Below are 13,428 nucleotides of genomic sequence, written 5' to 3' on the forward strand. Positions count from 1 at the left end.
CAGATTCATTCAATGTTATTCTATCTTTGCTCTGAAATTAATTAAACATATATACAGTTTAGGATTAAATCATGCACCGTGGTTTAATTTTTCATGATAAAGCTATGCAAAAAAATGGAAGTGAATGTGTATAGCCAAAAGTGTTCCTCTGATTGTATGTAGAACTGAAACAGAAGTCACTCACTTCTACAACGAGGCCGCTCACTTCTCCAGCTCCACACCCCATTGGCCAGGCACTGGATGTGGGCGGGGCCAACGCGGTAGAATCCGGGGTTGCAGGTGAAGATAATTTTAGTTCCGTACTCATAGTGCGAACCGTTGACGATCCTCCATTTGCCATGGTCCAGAGAGAAGGAGCTGAGACTAGGGCACATGATGACTGTGCCAAAAAAGGAGACACAAGAGAGGGGATGCAGAGGAGAGTGGACATTGTGAGTTAGGAATGTTCAGAATGAAATGACTTCTGTTTTAATGTTGTTTTGTATCCCCTGTACACACATTGCTAAGTCCAAACCTGTTAACAAAAAGAACAAGCAAGCAGTGTTGAAGAAACAGAAATAGCATCTTAATCAGTAGAATGACTAATCCATGTCATGTAAATAGAAACTTCTGAATTTAATGTATACAAATGTTCCAAAAGAAAGCTGTTTATAAACCGGCATTCGTTAAATCCAAATGAGTCTCAAACAAACTGCATCTTTTTTTGACTGTGAGAGACGTATACAGCAGGGAATACACATTGGTCTCAATAGTAAACAATGTTGTCAATCACTAGTTACACTGACTTTCAAACTTGGGGGAGTTGCATTGGCATGTAAAACATTCACTCCCTGCCAGCTACAGATTTCTTCCAAACTTTTTACCCTCACTTTCATCCATCCGTCTTATTAACACTACACAACAGTATCGAGCAGAGGCGCGGGAAGGTATTTTGAGTGGGGGTGCTGAGGTGCTGGACTCCAGTGAACACTATTACGGGCACTTTTGAGCACGCACAAAAAAACTCCCCACACGCAAACACACAGTAAACCCGCGACTGTTACAATGAAGGCTCGATAATCAGCTCACGGCATATAGGCAGGGGTAAAGTGCTATTTTTTACGAGTGGGGAGCGGACCTCACCTCCTCTAGGGGGGTCCGGGGGGATGCTCCCCCGGGAAGATTTTTTTTAAATATTGAAGTTAAAAGCATCAATCTGGTGCACTTTGAGAGCAACATTAAGAGATCTATGGATACATCTCTCAACACCCAGATGAAACACAACTGTAAGCAGATGTTCTTTTTCTTTATGGATATTTTACAAATCACTCCCCTTTCAAACTGAATTCTTGTTTTACTGCCATATAGTATTTCATAACTGTTTTTACTTTATTCTCTTATTTTTTTTATAACTATAATGATCATATGAAGGTGTGCCGCGGAAATAATCTTTTGAATAATTTTTGACCAAACCGTTTGAGACCCACTGAGATAACTTAGACTAAAGTTAACTATCTAAACACTCAGAGAGTCCTTTAGCTCACCTGAGCCTCTCAGTCTGAGAGGAGAGCTCTCCTCCAGCTTGTTGTGGAACAAACAGCTCCGTATGTCCGTTAGTGCAGCTAGCTAACCAGATGCTAACAACACGGTCCCTGCTGCTGGCACCGGTCCCTCTCAGTCTCTCCCCCTCTCTCACACACACTAAATGCGCTATTTCCGCACACACACAGAGCCGCGAGCTTGAATGACACAAGCACACTTTTATTTCCATGCAACTCTCTGATTGGTCTAGTGTCTTGCCTCTGTTGCATTCACTGAACACGGGAAATTACAGTCCTGCCGTCCTTTCTAGTGTCTTGATGAGGTTCACGTAAAGCACGGTTAATGTATTATATTAATGAGGTAGAATTGTCCGGGGCTACAGAAAAAACATTCGGGGCAGGCCAAAATATTATTTTACCAACAATGTGGAATTTATTGGCTACATATTACACAGATTATGCACAGCGGGAGCAGCAATAACCGTCAAATAATAATTCAGACAGAGGAGCTCCGCACCCCCTGCCTGCTGCTAGGGGGTGCTGCAGCGCCCTCAGCACCCCCCTTCCCGCGCCCATGGTATCGAGTGTTTCTGGGATGAAACCACAACGCGTGGTAATGTTGGTACTGCAGTCCATATTCCATGACGCCCCACATTACAGTACGGTGTTTTGTTGAACTGTCTGATGTTCAAGAACTCTTCAAACTGGCTTTTTCAAACTCTATTCGCCTCCAAACAACTGTCAGTTTTCCAAACGCGGGGCTTTCTGCATAACTCTTTCCTATCCTCATCTCTGAACTTCATCTTCCCACTGTCAACCGAACGATGGGTTCCTGCGGTTACCCCGTCTCTCTAAATCACCCTCTCTCCTCCCCAACATCCTCCACTCACCAATGCATCGGGGGATCTTGTTGTGGTTGCTCCAGGTGCCGTCTGGCTGGCAGACTGTGGTCGTCAGCTCTTTGGAGGAGAGCCGGTAGCCGTTGTTGCAGAAGTAGGTCACCCGCGTGGCGACAGAGTAATCAGTAGCGAGCACACCTCCGTTCACTGGCGCGGTGGGTACGCCACAGGACACAGCTGCAGGCGGTGAGAGGAAGGGTGTTCAAGAAACATCTCACATATACAGTACTGGAGATCTTCAGAGGGACACATTTTCACTTGACAGTCATTTTGTTAGAAAATGTTAAAAAACAATAAGGGCTGATTTAATTTAGCTGGACACTATGCCGACTGACAATCTTAGGAAAACGTTTTTACACCCACCAAATGCATTTACAATAATGATGCTTGAGCGTTCTGAGTCATGTCGACAATAAACCAATTCCTTTGCTTAAAGTGTCTTTTAGAATATATATTTGTTGTTATTTTACTCTTTATAAGGCTCTTGTAACTCTTAATCGCTTTATAATGCTTCAGGGCCTCCTATATTCTCTGCCTTTTTTGACAATGCATTAAACCAGGGAATTCCCCACCCAAAGGTATAAGAAATTAAAGCTCTGAGAACATTTTAGAAACCAAAAACATATTCATTCAAATTGCCTTCAACTAGTTGTCACTTTCTATGTTTTATTCTTATCTTTTACATGTTTCATTGTTATGCCTTTCTGTATTTCATTGTTTGCTTTTATTCTGCAGTATTTGCCTGTGTGTGTTTTTATTTATCTTGTTCCAATGGGTTTCTAAACTACTCTCCCTGTTTGAAAGGTGCAATATGAATAATGTAATTTTTTTTAATCCAATACATGAGAAAAAACAATAGAAAACATTTAATTAAGAAAAACAAACATTAGACACTAAACAGAATTCCTAGGAGCCCTCGCACATTTGAATTAATAGGTTGACAGACTGATACACCTAAGTATCAAAAACCCTTCCATGTGATACTTTGTAATGGTTGGTGGCAATTCACTCATTTATTTTTAATAAGAAATTAGCTCACCAAAGTATTTTTTAGGAGACATACATTTAATTTACTTCTTGATTACATTTCAAATATGTATTTTATGGATTATCAGACTGAACAATTGTATTAATCTCTGGACAGTTTTCATTCAGAACTCTCAACTTATTGTTTTAGGATGCATATTTAATATACATTAGAGTGACCTTTGCACATATCAGTCAGTCAACAAACTATAGGTTACTTACGTAACCCGAGTTCTCAGAGTAACATGAAGTGAGATTTCTCACTATGGGATGCGCCTCAACGCGTATGCAAACAGAAGCATCAATCTCAGTAACCTATAGTTCTCATTCATAACACTCCGTTCGATGTCTCACTATGGGATATTGAAACTCCCGTATTGCTAGACATGCTTATCTTGAAAATCACCAAAACAACCAGAACTTAAGAGGTAGAACCCTGTCTCAACAAGGGGCCCAGCACTGCACGGGCCACACTTGGAGCAGAGACATCTAGCCTGTAAAAGCGGACAAAAGTAGGCGGTGAGGACCAGCTCGCTGCTGCACAAATATCTTGGATGGAAACACCCTTGAACAACGCCCAGGATGTAGCCAGTCCACGAGTAGAATGAGCACGCAGGCCCGTTGGTGCCTGCAAACCCTGCGGGCTTGCCCTTCTGAGGGTTAGCCCAGGATATAAAGAGTTGGTCATTGCAACAAAACTCTTTTGAGCTGTCCATATAGGTGCGTAAAGCACGAACTGGACACAACAAATTCGGCCGCTGTTCCTCTGAGGAACACAGCGGCGGAGGAAATGCCACAATGTCAATGGGGGTACATGAGCCAACCACCTTAGGTATAAAGGCAGGGTTGGGCTTCAGCAACACTCTCGTTAGCCCCGGGGCAAACTGAGTGCATGAAGGATGGACAGAGAGCGCATGAATGTCACTGACTCGCTTGGCAGATGCCAGAGCCAGTAACTGCACTGTCTTGAGTGACAGGTGTTTCATGTCAGCTTCTTCCAGGGATTCAAATGGAGGTCGAGTGAGCCCATCTAAAACCACTGCCAAGTCCCATAAGGGCACCAGTGACAAGGAAACAAGGAGGAGCCTGCGAGCCCCTTTCATAAAACGGCAGACCAAAGGATGTTGGCTAGCCGTCTTTCCCTCAAAGCCCACATGGCATGCAGCAATAGCAGCCAGGTACACTTTGATCGTAGAGAAAGCTCTGTGTTTATCAATTAGGTCCTGTAGAAATGATAAAATCACCCCGACAGGACATTGAAAAGAGATGTGTCCTTTTTGAAGGCACCACTCCTCAAACACCCTCCACTTACAGTCATAGAGAGACCTGGTGGAGGAAACTCTTGCACTCTGAATAGTGTTTATCACCTTCTGAGGGAGCCCCACTGTATTTAGATTGTACCACTCGCGGGCCAGGCCCATAGTGCCAAGCGCTCTGGGTGTGGGTGAAAGATCGTCCCCCCCGCCTGAGACAGTATGTCCCTGCGTAGTGGGAGCTGCCACGGCTGCCCGCACAGCAGCTGATATATCTCCGCGAGCCAGTACATTGCAGGCCAGTGCGGAGCTATCAGGATCAGTGTGTGGTTTTGTTCTCTCACTTTGGCCAGATTTGGGGGTATCAGAGCCAGGGGTGGGAACGCGTACAGAAGGAACGGAGGCCAAACGTGCGCGAGCGCGTCCACGCCTAACGGTGCGTTTAAATCGCGCATTGAAAAGAACAGCTGACATTGAGCATTTTCTTTTGATGTGAACAGATCTACCGCGGCTCGGCCGTAACGTACCCACAGCTTACTCACAACCATTGGATGTAGAGTCCAGTCTGCATATAGTGGTGCACCTCTGGACAGCAGATCTGCCCGAGGTTCATCACTCCTGGTACGTGCGTCGCTCTCAGTGAGAGGAGACGTCCGCAGCTCCATAAGATCAGTTTGCATGCCAGCATGTGTAACTGGAGAGAACGCAAACCCCTTGGCGGTTTATATACGATATTGTGGTCGTGTTGTCTGTCCTCACGAGGACATGATGTCCTCTGAGAAAAGGCAGAAAGCGTGTCAGGGTGAGGAACACCGCTAAAAGCTCCAGGTAATTTATGTGTGACCGTTGGAGGTCTCCAGAGACCCCTCACAGGTCGACCTTCGTATATACCCCCCCAGCCCGTCAGACATGCGTCTGTGGTGACCACCTTCCGCGATAGGACAGCACCCATAGGCACGCCCCGTACTAGAAAAGTCGGGTGCAGCCAGTGGCGCAGTGCCATTACGCATTTCATAGTGACCATCACTCTCCGCGCACCATGATGCGCGGGGTCCAGTCTGAGGGCAGCTACCCAGTGCTGAAACTCCCTCATGTGTAAGCGTCCCAGTTGTACCACCAGGATGGCTGACGCCATGAGCCCCAGTAACCGCAGACATGATCTGAAGAGAACATATTTGCGTAGCCGGAAATGAGCGAGGCACGCTCTGAAGGCTTTCACTCTTTCTGCTGACAGGCGGGCTGTAAAGGGCACCGAATTCAGGTGTAGGCCCAGGAAGAGTACAGTCTGGGCTGGGGACAACATGCTCTTTTCTGTGTTTATTACGAAACCCAGATCGAGCAGGTGTTTTACGAGGACATTCGTCTGCGTAATAGCCTCTTGCTCCGACTGTGCGACAAGCAGCCAGTCGTCCAGATAAGTTGCCAAGCAAATACCCTGTTGTCTTAACGGGGCTATCGCGGCTTCCGTACATCGTACAAACACTCGCGGGCTGAGAGACAGACCGAAGGGAAGGACTCTGTACTCGTAACAGACACCCTGAAAGGCGAACCTCAGATATTTCCTGTGTGGGTAATATACTGGGATGTGGAAATACGCATCTTTCAGGTCGACTGATGTGAACCAGTCGTTCTGGCGCACGAGACGCGAGAGAGACGTGTGAGTGAGCATTCTGAATTTGTATCTTTTGAGATATTTGTTCAGAACTCTCGAATCTAGTATAGGCCGAATTCTGTTCCCTCTCCGTTTGGGAACGAGGAAATACTTGGAATAAAAGCCGCTCTGACTCGGTTCGGCGGGTATTATCGATATAGCCTTCTTTTCTATTAGCGAGAAAATCTCTTGCTCCAGAATATGGGCCGACTCTCCCCGGGCTTGTGAATACAGAATGCCCGAGAAGCGAGGGGGGGCGACAGCGAATTGGAGCCTGTAGCCCCGTGTTACTGTCTTGAAAACCCAAGCAGAATCTGTGAGCATCTTCCACTTTTCACTTCTCAAAGCGAGTGGAGATGTCACGTCTCTGTCGTCTGCCCTCTGTGTCTTTATTTGTTGTGTTATGGGGCCCTCTAGTGTCTGAACACGGTGGTACCCCAGGTTGACAACCCCGGCCGACACTGCGCATGCGCGTGGCGGTGGTGCCTTCACAATCCCGTCTAATGTCCGCCTTTTGAGAGAGGCAGCAGCCACTCTCAAAAGAGGGGTGGACGACAGGCTGTTTATTGTTTTTATTGTTTTTCTTTTCATTTTTATTGACAGCGCCCTTGGCTTCAAGCCTGGAAACGACAGTGGAAAATGATTTATTAGGAAACAATAATGATGACATGTGTTTGTGTGACTTAAACAGGCAGCGGAACTTGCTGTCTTTGATGTTAAGTCCATTTCCCTTATGGCGCGAACTTGAGGATGACATTCTGGCATCACTCGAGGCGGCGGGAAGATGGGGGCATGATGGCACCGCGAAAACACATGAGCATCTCTCGTCGAGGAGAGGATGCTGTCAGGCCGCCCGCGTCTTCTTCCTCGCCTGGTGGCTGAAAACCTGGGTCGGCTGTGCCTGAGCGGCAGCTGCCGGAACCGGAGATCTTCTTGGCCAGCTCATCCTCGCCTCGTGCCTGGGCTGGGGACCCGGGACGGGCTGTGGTCTCTGCTGCTTCGGTATCTTGAACCGGGCAGGACATGAGGCAGCTTGAGTGAAGGCCTGCTGCGGGGCCGTTGAAGGTGGCGGCTGGACCCTTCTGGGGAGACAGAGCTGGGGAGCCTCGTCTTCCTTCTTTTTTGATTCGCATCTCAGCTGCATCGAAGCTAGAGCGGAGCCAAATATGCCCTTGGGAACAATAGGCATGTCCAGAACATCCTCTTTTTCCCGGTCTGGAAGGTTCGTCAGGTTGAGCCACCTGGCTCTCTCCTGTACCACCATAATTTGTGAGGTCCAGTTGGGAGCCCCAGGCTGACACGGCGCGGGGCTCCGCTCTCGCGGCTGCCGCTGTTATTGAGCCCCAGCCTGACACAGCGCGGAGCTCAATCTCTGCGGCGGACGCCACCATGTCTTGATTGCCGGCCGGCGAATCAGCGGACATGAGGGGGTCCTGTCCCAACAAGCTAGCTTGGCGTGCTAGCCGTCGGCAGGGGCTCTTAATGGTGAAGCGGGCACAATGCCCGCACGAGCCGGTGTTATCGATAGCCTCCTGGGCGTGTTCCAGCCCGAGGCAGGACGAGCAGACCTGGTGTGAGTCTGTGCCTGAGATCTTAAACTCGCAGCCGCATAGCCGAGCCTCCAATCCCTGACTCCTCTGGTGTGAGGGAGAGAAGGGTCTATCTTTGTTCGCCGGGGTGTCGGCGTGGAGTGGACACGCTAGTAACAGGTACGTTACCGAGAAAAAAATCCAACCTTGTCGTTAATCCGAAAGGAAAAAGCGACGGCGTAGATTTTGTTCTTTAAAGAATATTAACTGGTGTGTTAATACCTTTTGTTTTTATCTCTGTCTCCTCTGGTGAGAGAGAAAAGAGAACGTCCTCGCTACCGTGGTGTCCGTGTGGAGGGAAGAAAAACTAGCAACAGGTATGTTACTAGCTTGAAGAAAAAATTCAAACCTTACCGTAATTTCGAAAGAAAGAAACGGCGAGGCAGATTACAATATTAACTGGTGTGTTAATATTGTTCAGTCTTCTTGCAAAGCAAAAAAGTAACCGGCAAGCGCCCGTCGACCGAATGTTAGCTTTGGGTTCAGTCTGTGGACCGTTAAGCTAGCCCGGCTACTGATAATTCGAGATGTGCTCTGAAGCGAGAAGAGGTGTTTGAATGACGCTGCGTCGTAGCGCAAGCTACTTATAGGGTGGGTGGATTCCCTGACGTAGACGTCAAGACCACCAGCCAATCAGGATCGGCGTAATGAGATTGATGCTTCTGTTTGCATACGCGTTGAGGCGCATCCCATAGTGAGACATCGAACGGAGTGTTATGAATGAGAACTTGCATGATATGTTCAATAGAAAAACAAACGCAATTGTTCATCCTCTTCCTAATTAGAAAATCTACAAAATGAACATTTCCAATGTTAAACACTGTTTTGTTTTGGTTGCAGTAATGTTGTGAATCTTCAGTTAAAAGATAAGGAATTCTTGTTTTGTAAACATGTTTCCAAAGTATTGAATTTATCTTTCCAGAATGAAAAGACACTATATGGGAAAACAATAGAATATTTGCTCTGTACATTTTTCAGTTTTTATGGATAATTTGATAATTGGTGTTAAACTGTGATCCGTCTCATATCTTTTGATGAGAAAGCCGTTTGTATGGCTCTAGACTTCTTTCAGTGTCCTTCATCCCCTGTATGGGAAAATCTGAGGCCTAATTCCTTTATTTTTCAGGCAACTAAACTGTCTAATGATGATGATTATTTTTTTCAATAAACTAGTGGGGGCTGATGTTGATGGTTTTATCGATGACATACTTTAGGCTAACTGCTTTCACTTGATATATTCATGTAATTTTTTTGTGCCTCTGTTCTATGTTTTACCTGGCTGCAAGACAATTTCCCTTAAAAATAAGAAAGTTGAAGTTGACAACACTTAAGGCAAACTCATGAAAGTAACACGTTTCTGTAACTTGTAACAACAGTAACTCTAAATATGAAGCTCTCACACACAAAAAGACTCCCACTCAGCACTGTGTCCTTGTCTCTACACATAGAGTGAATCTTAGTAACTATGGCCTCAGAGAATATAGCAGACAGAAAGCTCAAGATAGCACGATTCAAGGTGTTTATCATCAGTCAGAGGGGGTGAGTCAAGCGGGGAAACCAACATCTGCGGGGCCAGACTAAATGGGAACAGTTATGCAAACACACACACACACACAGGATAAAATGGAGCAGCAATGGTAGCTGCACACTGTGAAACATCAAAGGTAGGAATCTGGCAGCATGGCCGGGAGCCATTACGTTGCCCCTCACCTCTCCATGAGAGAATCAATCAGCATTCATTTGCAAGTACTGCTAAGTCACATACTAACATATGCTAATCACACGCACTAAACACTTTCCCACACTGCAGATGGAAAGTTTCATCGTTAAGAGGATGAAGTCTTTATTACAGCTTAGGTCTTTGGGCCTGAAACATTATTTAGGTCATTGCTCTTCCTTTGACACGCACAAGCAACATTGATGGATTCATGTACTCTGTATTCTCAACACATCATTCAATATGGATTTGAAAGAATGAAGGATTGATGGTGTAATGTAATCACTAGCATCTAGCATATGCATATGGACAGCATATGTATGAATAAATTAATTTATTTGCAGCTACGGTTGGGTTTATGTGCTCTGCAAGAGCTACTATGTGCAATTACCAAGCTGACGGAATTAATCACAGGTGTGGAGTGTTTTTATATCATTTAAAGTACATGACATACATATTTTGATTGCATTGCATCATGATCAAATGCAATTGAGAACACCATCTGTTGCTGTTTGCAGCGGTGTGAGTATTTGTGTAGTGCATGCAATCATGCCCACGCATATGCACACATTTCACATGTGCGCATCAAAGAACCCAATTAGTTGAGTGAGACCAAACAGCGGCAGACACTGCATGCTAATGGAGAGTTAGCCAAAGTAATTTGAAGAAGTGGAAATTGACAGAAGAATGAAGGATTGATTTCTGTTTCTTTTCCACCTGACAGGGTTCTGGCTCTCAATCAGGCAGGATTCAGTTCAGCTGTTAACAACACAGGAATGGAGCTTGTGCTGAGACACACGGGTGCCTCAAGTGCATGCCTGTCTACCCCTGCTGAGCAGAGAGTTGCAGAGGCAGTGACCAGAAGAACAGGGAAACAGGTAGGGTGAAGTTACAAATAAAAGGCTGCCAGGGCTGATTTGCTCACCTTGACACGCGGGAACCGGCGAGTCCCAGGCATAGAAGTCATAGGGGGTCTTCTTGCACACAGCTGTTCCCTTTCCGATCAGCTTGTAGCCCCTGTCGCAGGCCCAGCGCACCATGCTGTTCAGGTGACCTCCGGTCTGGCTCACGACAAATCCGTGTTGTGGGGAGTCTGGGGTACTGCAGTACATCGCTACAATGGATGGAGGAATAAAGGAACACGGGAGAGGAGCGGGATGAATATCGAGGAAAGGGAGAGGAGAGAGGCAACAACAGAAGGTGAGAATACAGTCACAGAAAAGGAAATAGAGAACAGATAAACAGATATTACTAGAGAAAAAGAGAGATTAAGCAGAGGAAAGGAAACGATTAGAGGCTTTAACAAAGCTCCTCTAGAGAAAGACTCAGGTGAACATTTTAGTCACAGCGAGGCTCCATTTTACATTCAGAAAGATAATAAGGGAAGATGCCTGAGGACTGTCACATCTATTTAGCACTCAGGCTGTGTGCCAAAGGAAGTCCTCAAAATCACATTATTACTATTCCTCTCGTGGCCTATGGGCACGCACATATTCAATTTGATTTAACACAAGCAATACTCATGCATCCTCTAGTTATTTGTTCCAAAGCCTTACTTTCCCCTCATCTTACAGCCCATCGAACACAAAAAAGGTACATTTGATTTCCAGAATATGAGCACCGAATAGCCGATGGGACAGAAAAACCCAGGCAGGGATGTGTGCTTCACAAATGCCATCAAACATTTCTTCAAATCAGGATGACTGGAAGAAAGCAGGGATTTCAGTAGAAAAGACACACACAGGGGTTTAAGTCAGTTCCTGTTCAAGTCAATCAAGTCAAGGAGGAGTTTTCTTTACAAAATTCATCACACCGACTTACTTTCACAGTAACACTCTAGTGTATTAAATATAATGGAGAGGCACAACATAAAAAAATCATGTCTTTTATGCTTTTTTCATTATCATTGATGCATTTCAAATGGAAGAAGATCCCCTTTGCTGCTCTTGCATAGTACCGCTTGCTTTATTAAAGAACCAATTAAGAATTTACCAACCTTTTTAAGTTAGGGAGTGCATAACAACATGGAAGTCTTGCAGTGATTTATTTTTCCTGCCTCATGTTGCTCTTATAGTGAGCCATTTGAAATGTTCGTGGAAATTCAAAGTAGTTTTGTCAATTTATAAATTTTTAAATCTAAAAAAATAAGATCATTCATAGCATAATGTGATAAAAATATCATGGGGTCACATTGTATCCTCAGTAAAATGCAGTAGCTGCAGCAGAGAAGCCTCGATGAATACATATTCCCTATTTATTGTTATCACTCGTTCAATTGAAGCATCTCCAGAGAGTGTTGACAATATAAATGCCTTAAAAACCCATGACTTTTATCACTTCTCTCTAGTTAAGAGATAAAGTATATTGAAATAGCACTAGTAAAAGTATGATTATAAGCTGGATACATACTTTGATACTCACCCACGTATCTGATGTGGAAGCCACGTCTGTTGGTGCCGTGGTCAGAGGACCAGCGCAGCAGGAGCTGGTGGCCGGCGGTAGTCAGGCTGAAGGGCGTCTCAATGTCACCGCTGAGGGATGCCAGGCTCTGCCCGTAGATGTTGGGACCTGAACACAGACAGACGGACAGACACAAACATAATGTACCAGAATAACAAGCATTAATGTAGACCGACGCAAACATGCATCTTCATTTGTTTCCTAGTTAAATAGCACTAAGTGCAGGTGTGTGGTGAGAACACCAGAGCATATAGTGTTTAACATTTCCAAATGCCTTATCATGGCATCAAACACACAGTTGCATTTATTTAAAATGTAATTAGAGGACTTGTATGAAATCTGCTTTTTAACTCATTCTAGTAATCTGAGCAACGAGCAGATTTGATAAATTGCGACCAGGGAACAGTCTGAGGATCCAATAGCCGCTTTCACACCAAGTACTTTGCCGTACTTAGTTCCCAGCACTTAGTACCCCCATAGAACTAAGTACAGATCGCGTTCACAGCGGAATAAATTCCCTGAGGGAAGATTACGCAAATGAAGCCGCTGACGTCACTTCTTCTTCTGGTTTGGGTTTACTGGCAGGCCGCAAACAACTTCACGGCGTATACTGCCACCCGAAATCCCCGGCCGGAAGTCCCCGGAGTTGGGGAGTAAATCGCCAGAACGCCGACACCTCTTCACCACTCCACCGCTCCAAGGCTGCCAAGGCCTTTTCTTTTTTGTGTTGCCATAAATTATTCTTTCTCCGTTGGTGCGCGGGGCTAATGCTAATAATGCTAATGCAAGTAAATACAATGGCGGCTTCAAAAAACTTTTGAAAACGTTTTACGGGCCGTGGTTTGCAATTCGCCCAGCCAATAAACAATTGGAAAAAAATGTTCTCCCCAGGAGAGTACCACCTCTCTGGAACTACAAAGGGGGTACAAGTTCTCATGAACGAAGTTCTCTTTTTGGTGTGAACGCAAAATCCCAGGAACTATCGGAACTAAACGGGAAAAGCACGGGGAAAAGTACTCCGGCATGAAAGCGCCTATTGCCTTCATCAAAGGCCCCTCAGCAGTGCCAAGGAGGCAATGTGGCCCCTCTCAAAGCATCAGTCAACACTGCATTTCATCTGTTGGGAAAGGCGATCCTCCGTTCCTCAGCCAAATCCCTACAGACTGAGCTACTGCCACCCCTTAACACACTAGAACCCAAAATCAGCTCTAAAATAAGATGCTGAAACAGTGGTTAAAAAATGTTTTTCCCACTGAGAACCACTACCATTTTAACACTAGACCAAACACATACATTATTTAGCTTGATTCAAA

General features: G+C 45.4%; 1 protein-coding gene across 1 annotated transcript in view; it reads right to left on the reverse strand.

Moving 5' to 3' along the window:
* LOC307046356 (CUB and sushi domain-containing protein 3-like) overlaps positions 1-13,428 on the reverse strand; it is a 233,023-nt gene that overhangs the window by 68,814 nt on the left and 150,781 nt on the right. Inside the window, exons 48-51 of the mRNA XM_079692754.1 lie at positions 12,065-12,223; positions 10,581-10,769; positions 2,411-2,596; positions 185-379 (exon numbers count right to left, since the gene is read on the reverse strand). Of these exons, the coding sequence (XP_079548880.1) occupies positions 185-379; positions 2,411-2,596; positions 10,581-10,769; positions 12,065-12,223 (729 nt within the window). The remainder of the gene's footprint in view (positions 1-184; positions 380-2,410; positions 2,597-10,580; positions 10,770-12,064; positions 12,224-13,428) is intronic.

The sequence above is a fragment of the Notothenia rossii genome (assembly GCF_949606895.1).
Source record: "Notothenia rossii genome assembly, chromosome: 7".
In the NCBI taxonomy this organism is placed as follows: Eukaryota; Metazoa; Chordata; class Actinopteri; order Perciformes; family Nototheniidae; genus Notothenia; species Notothenia rossii.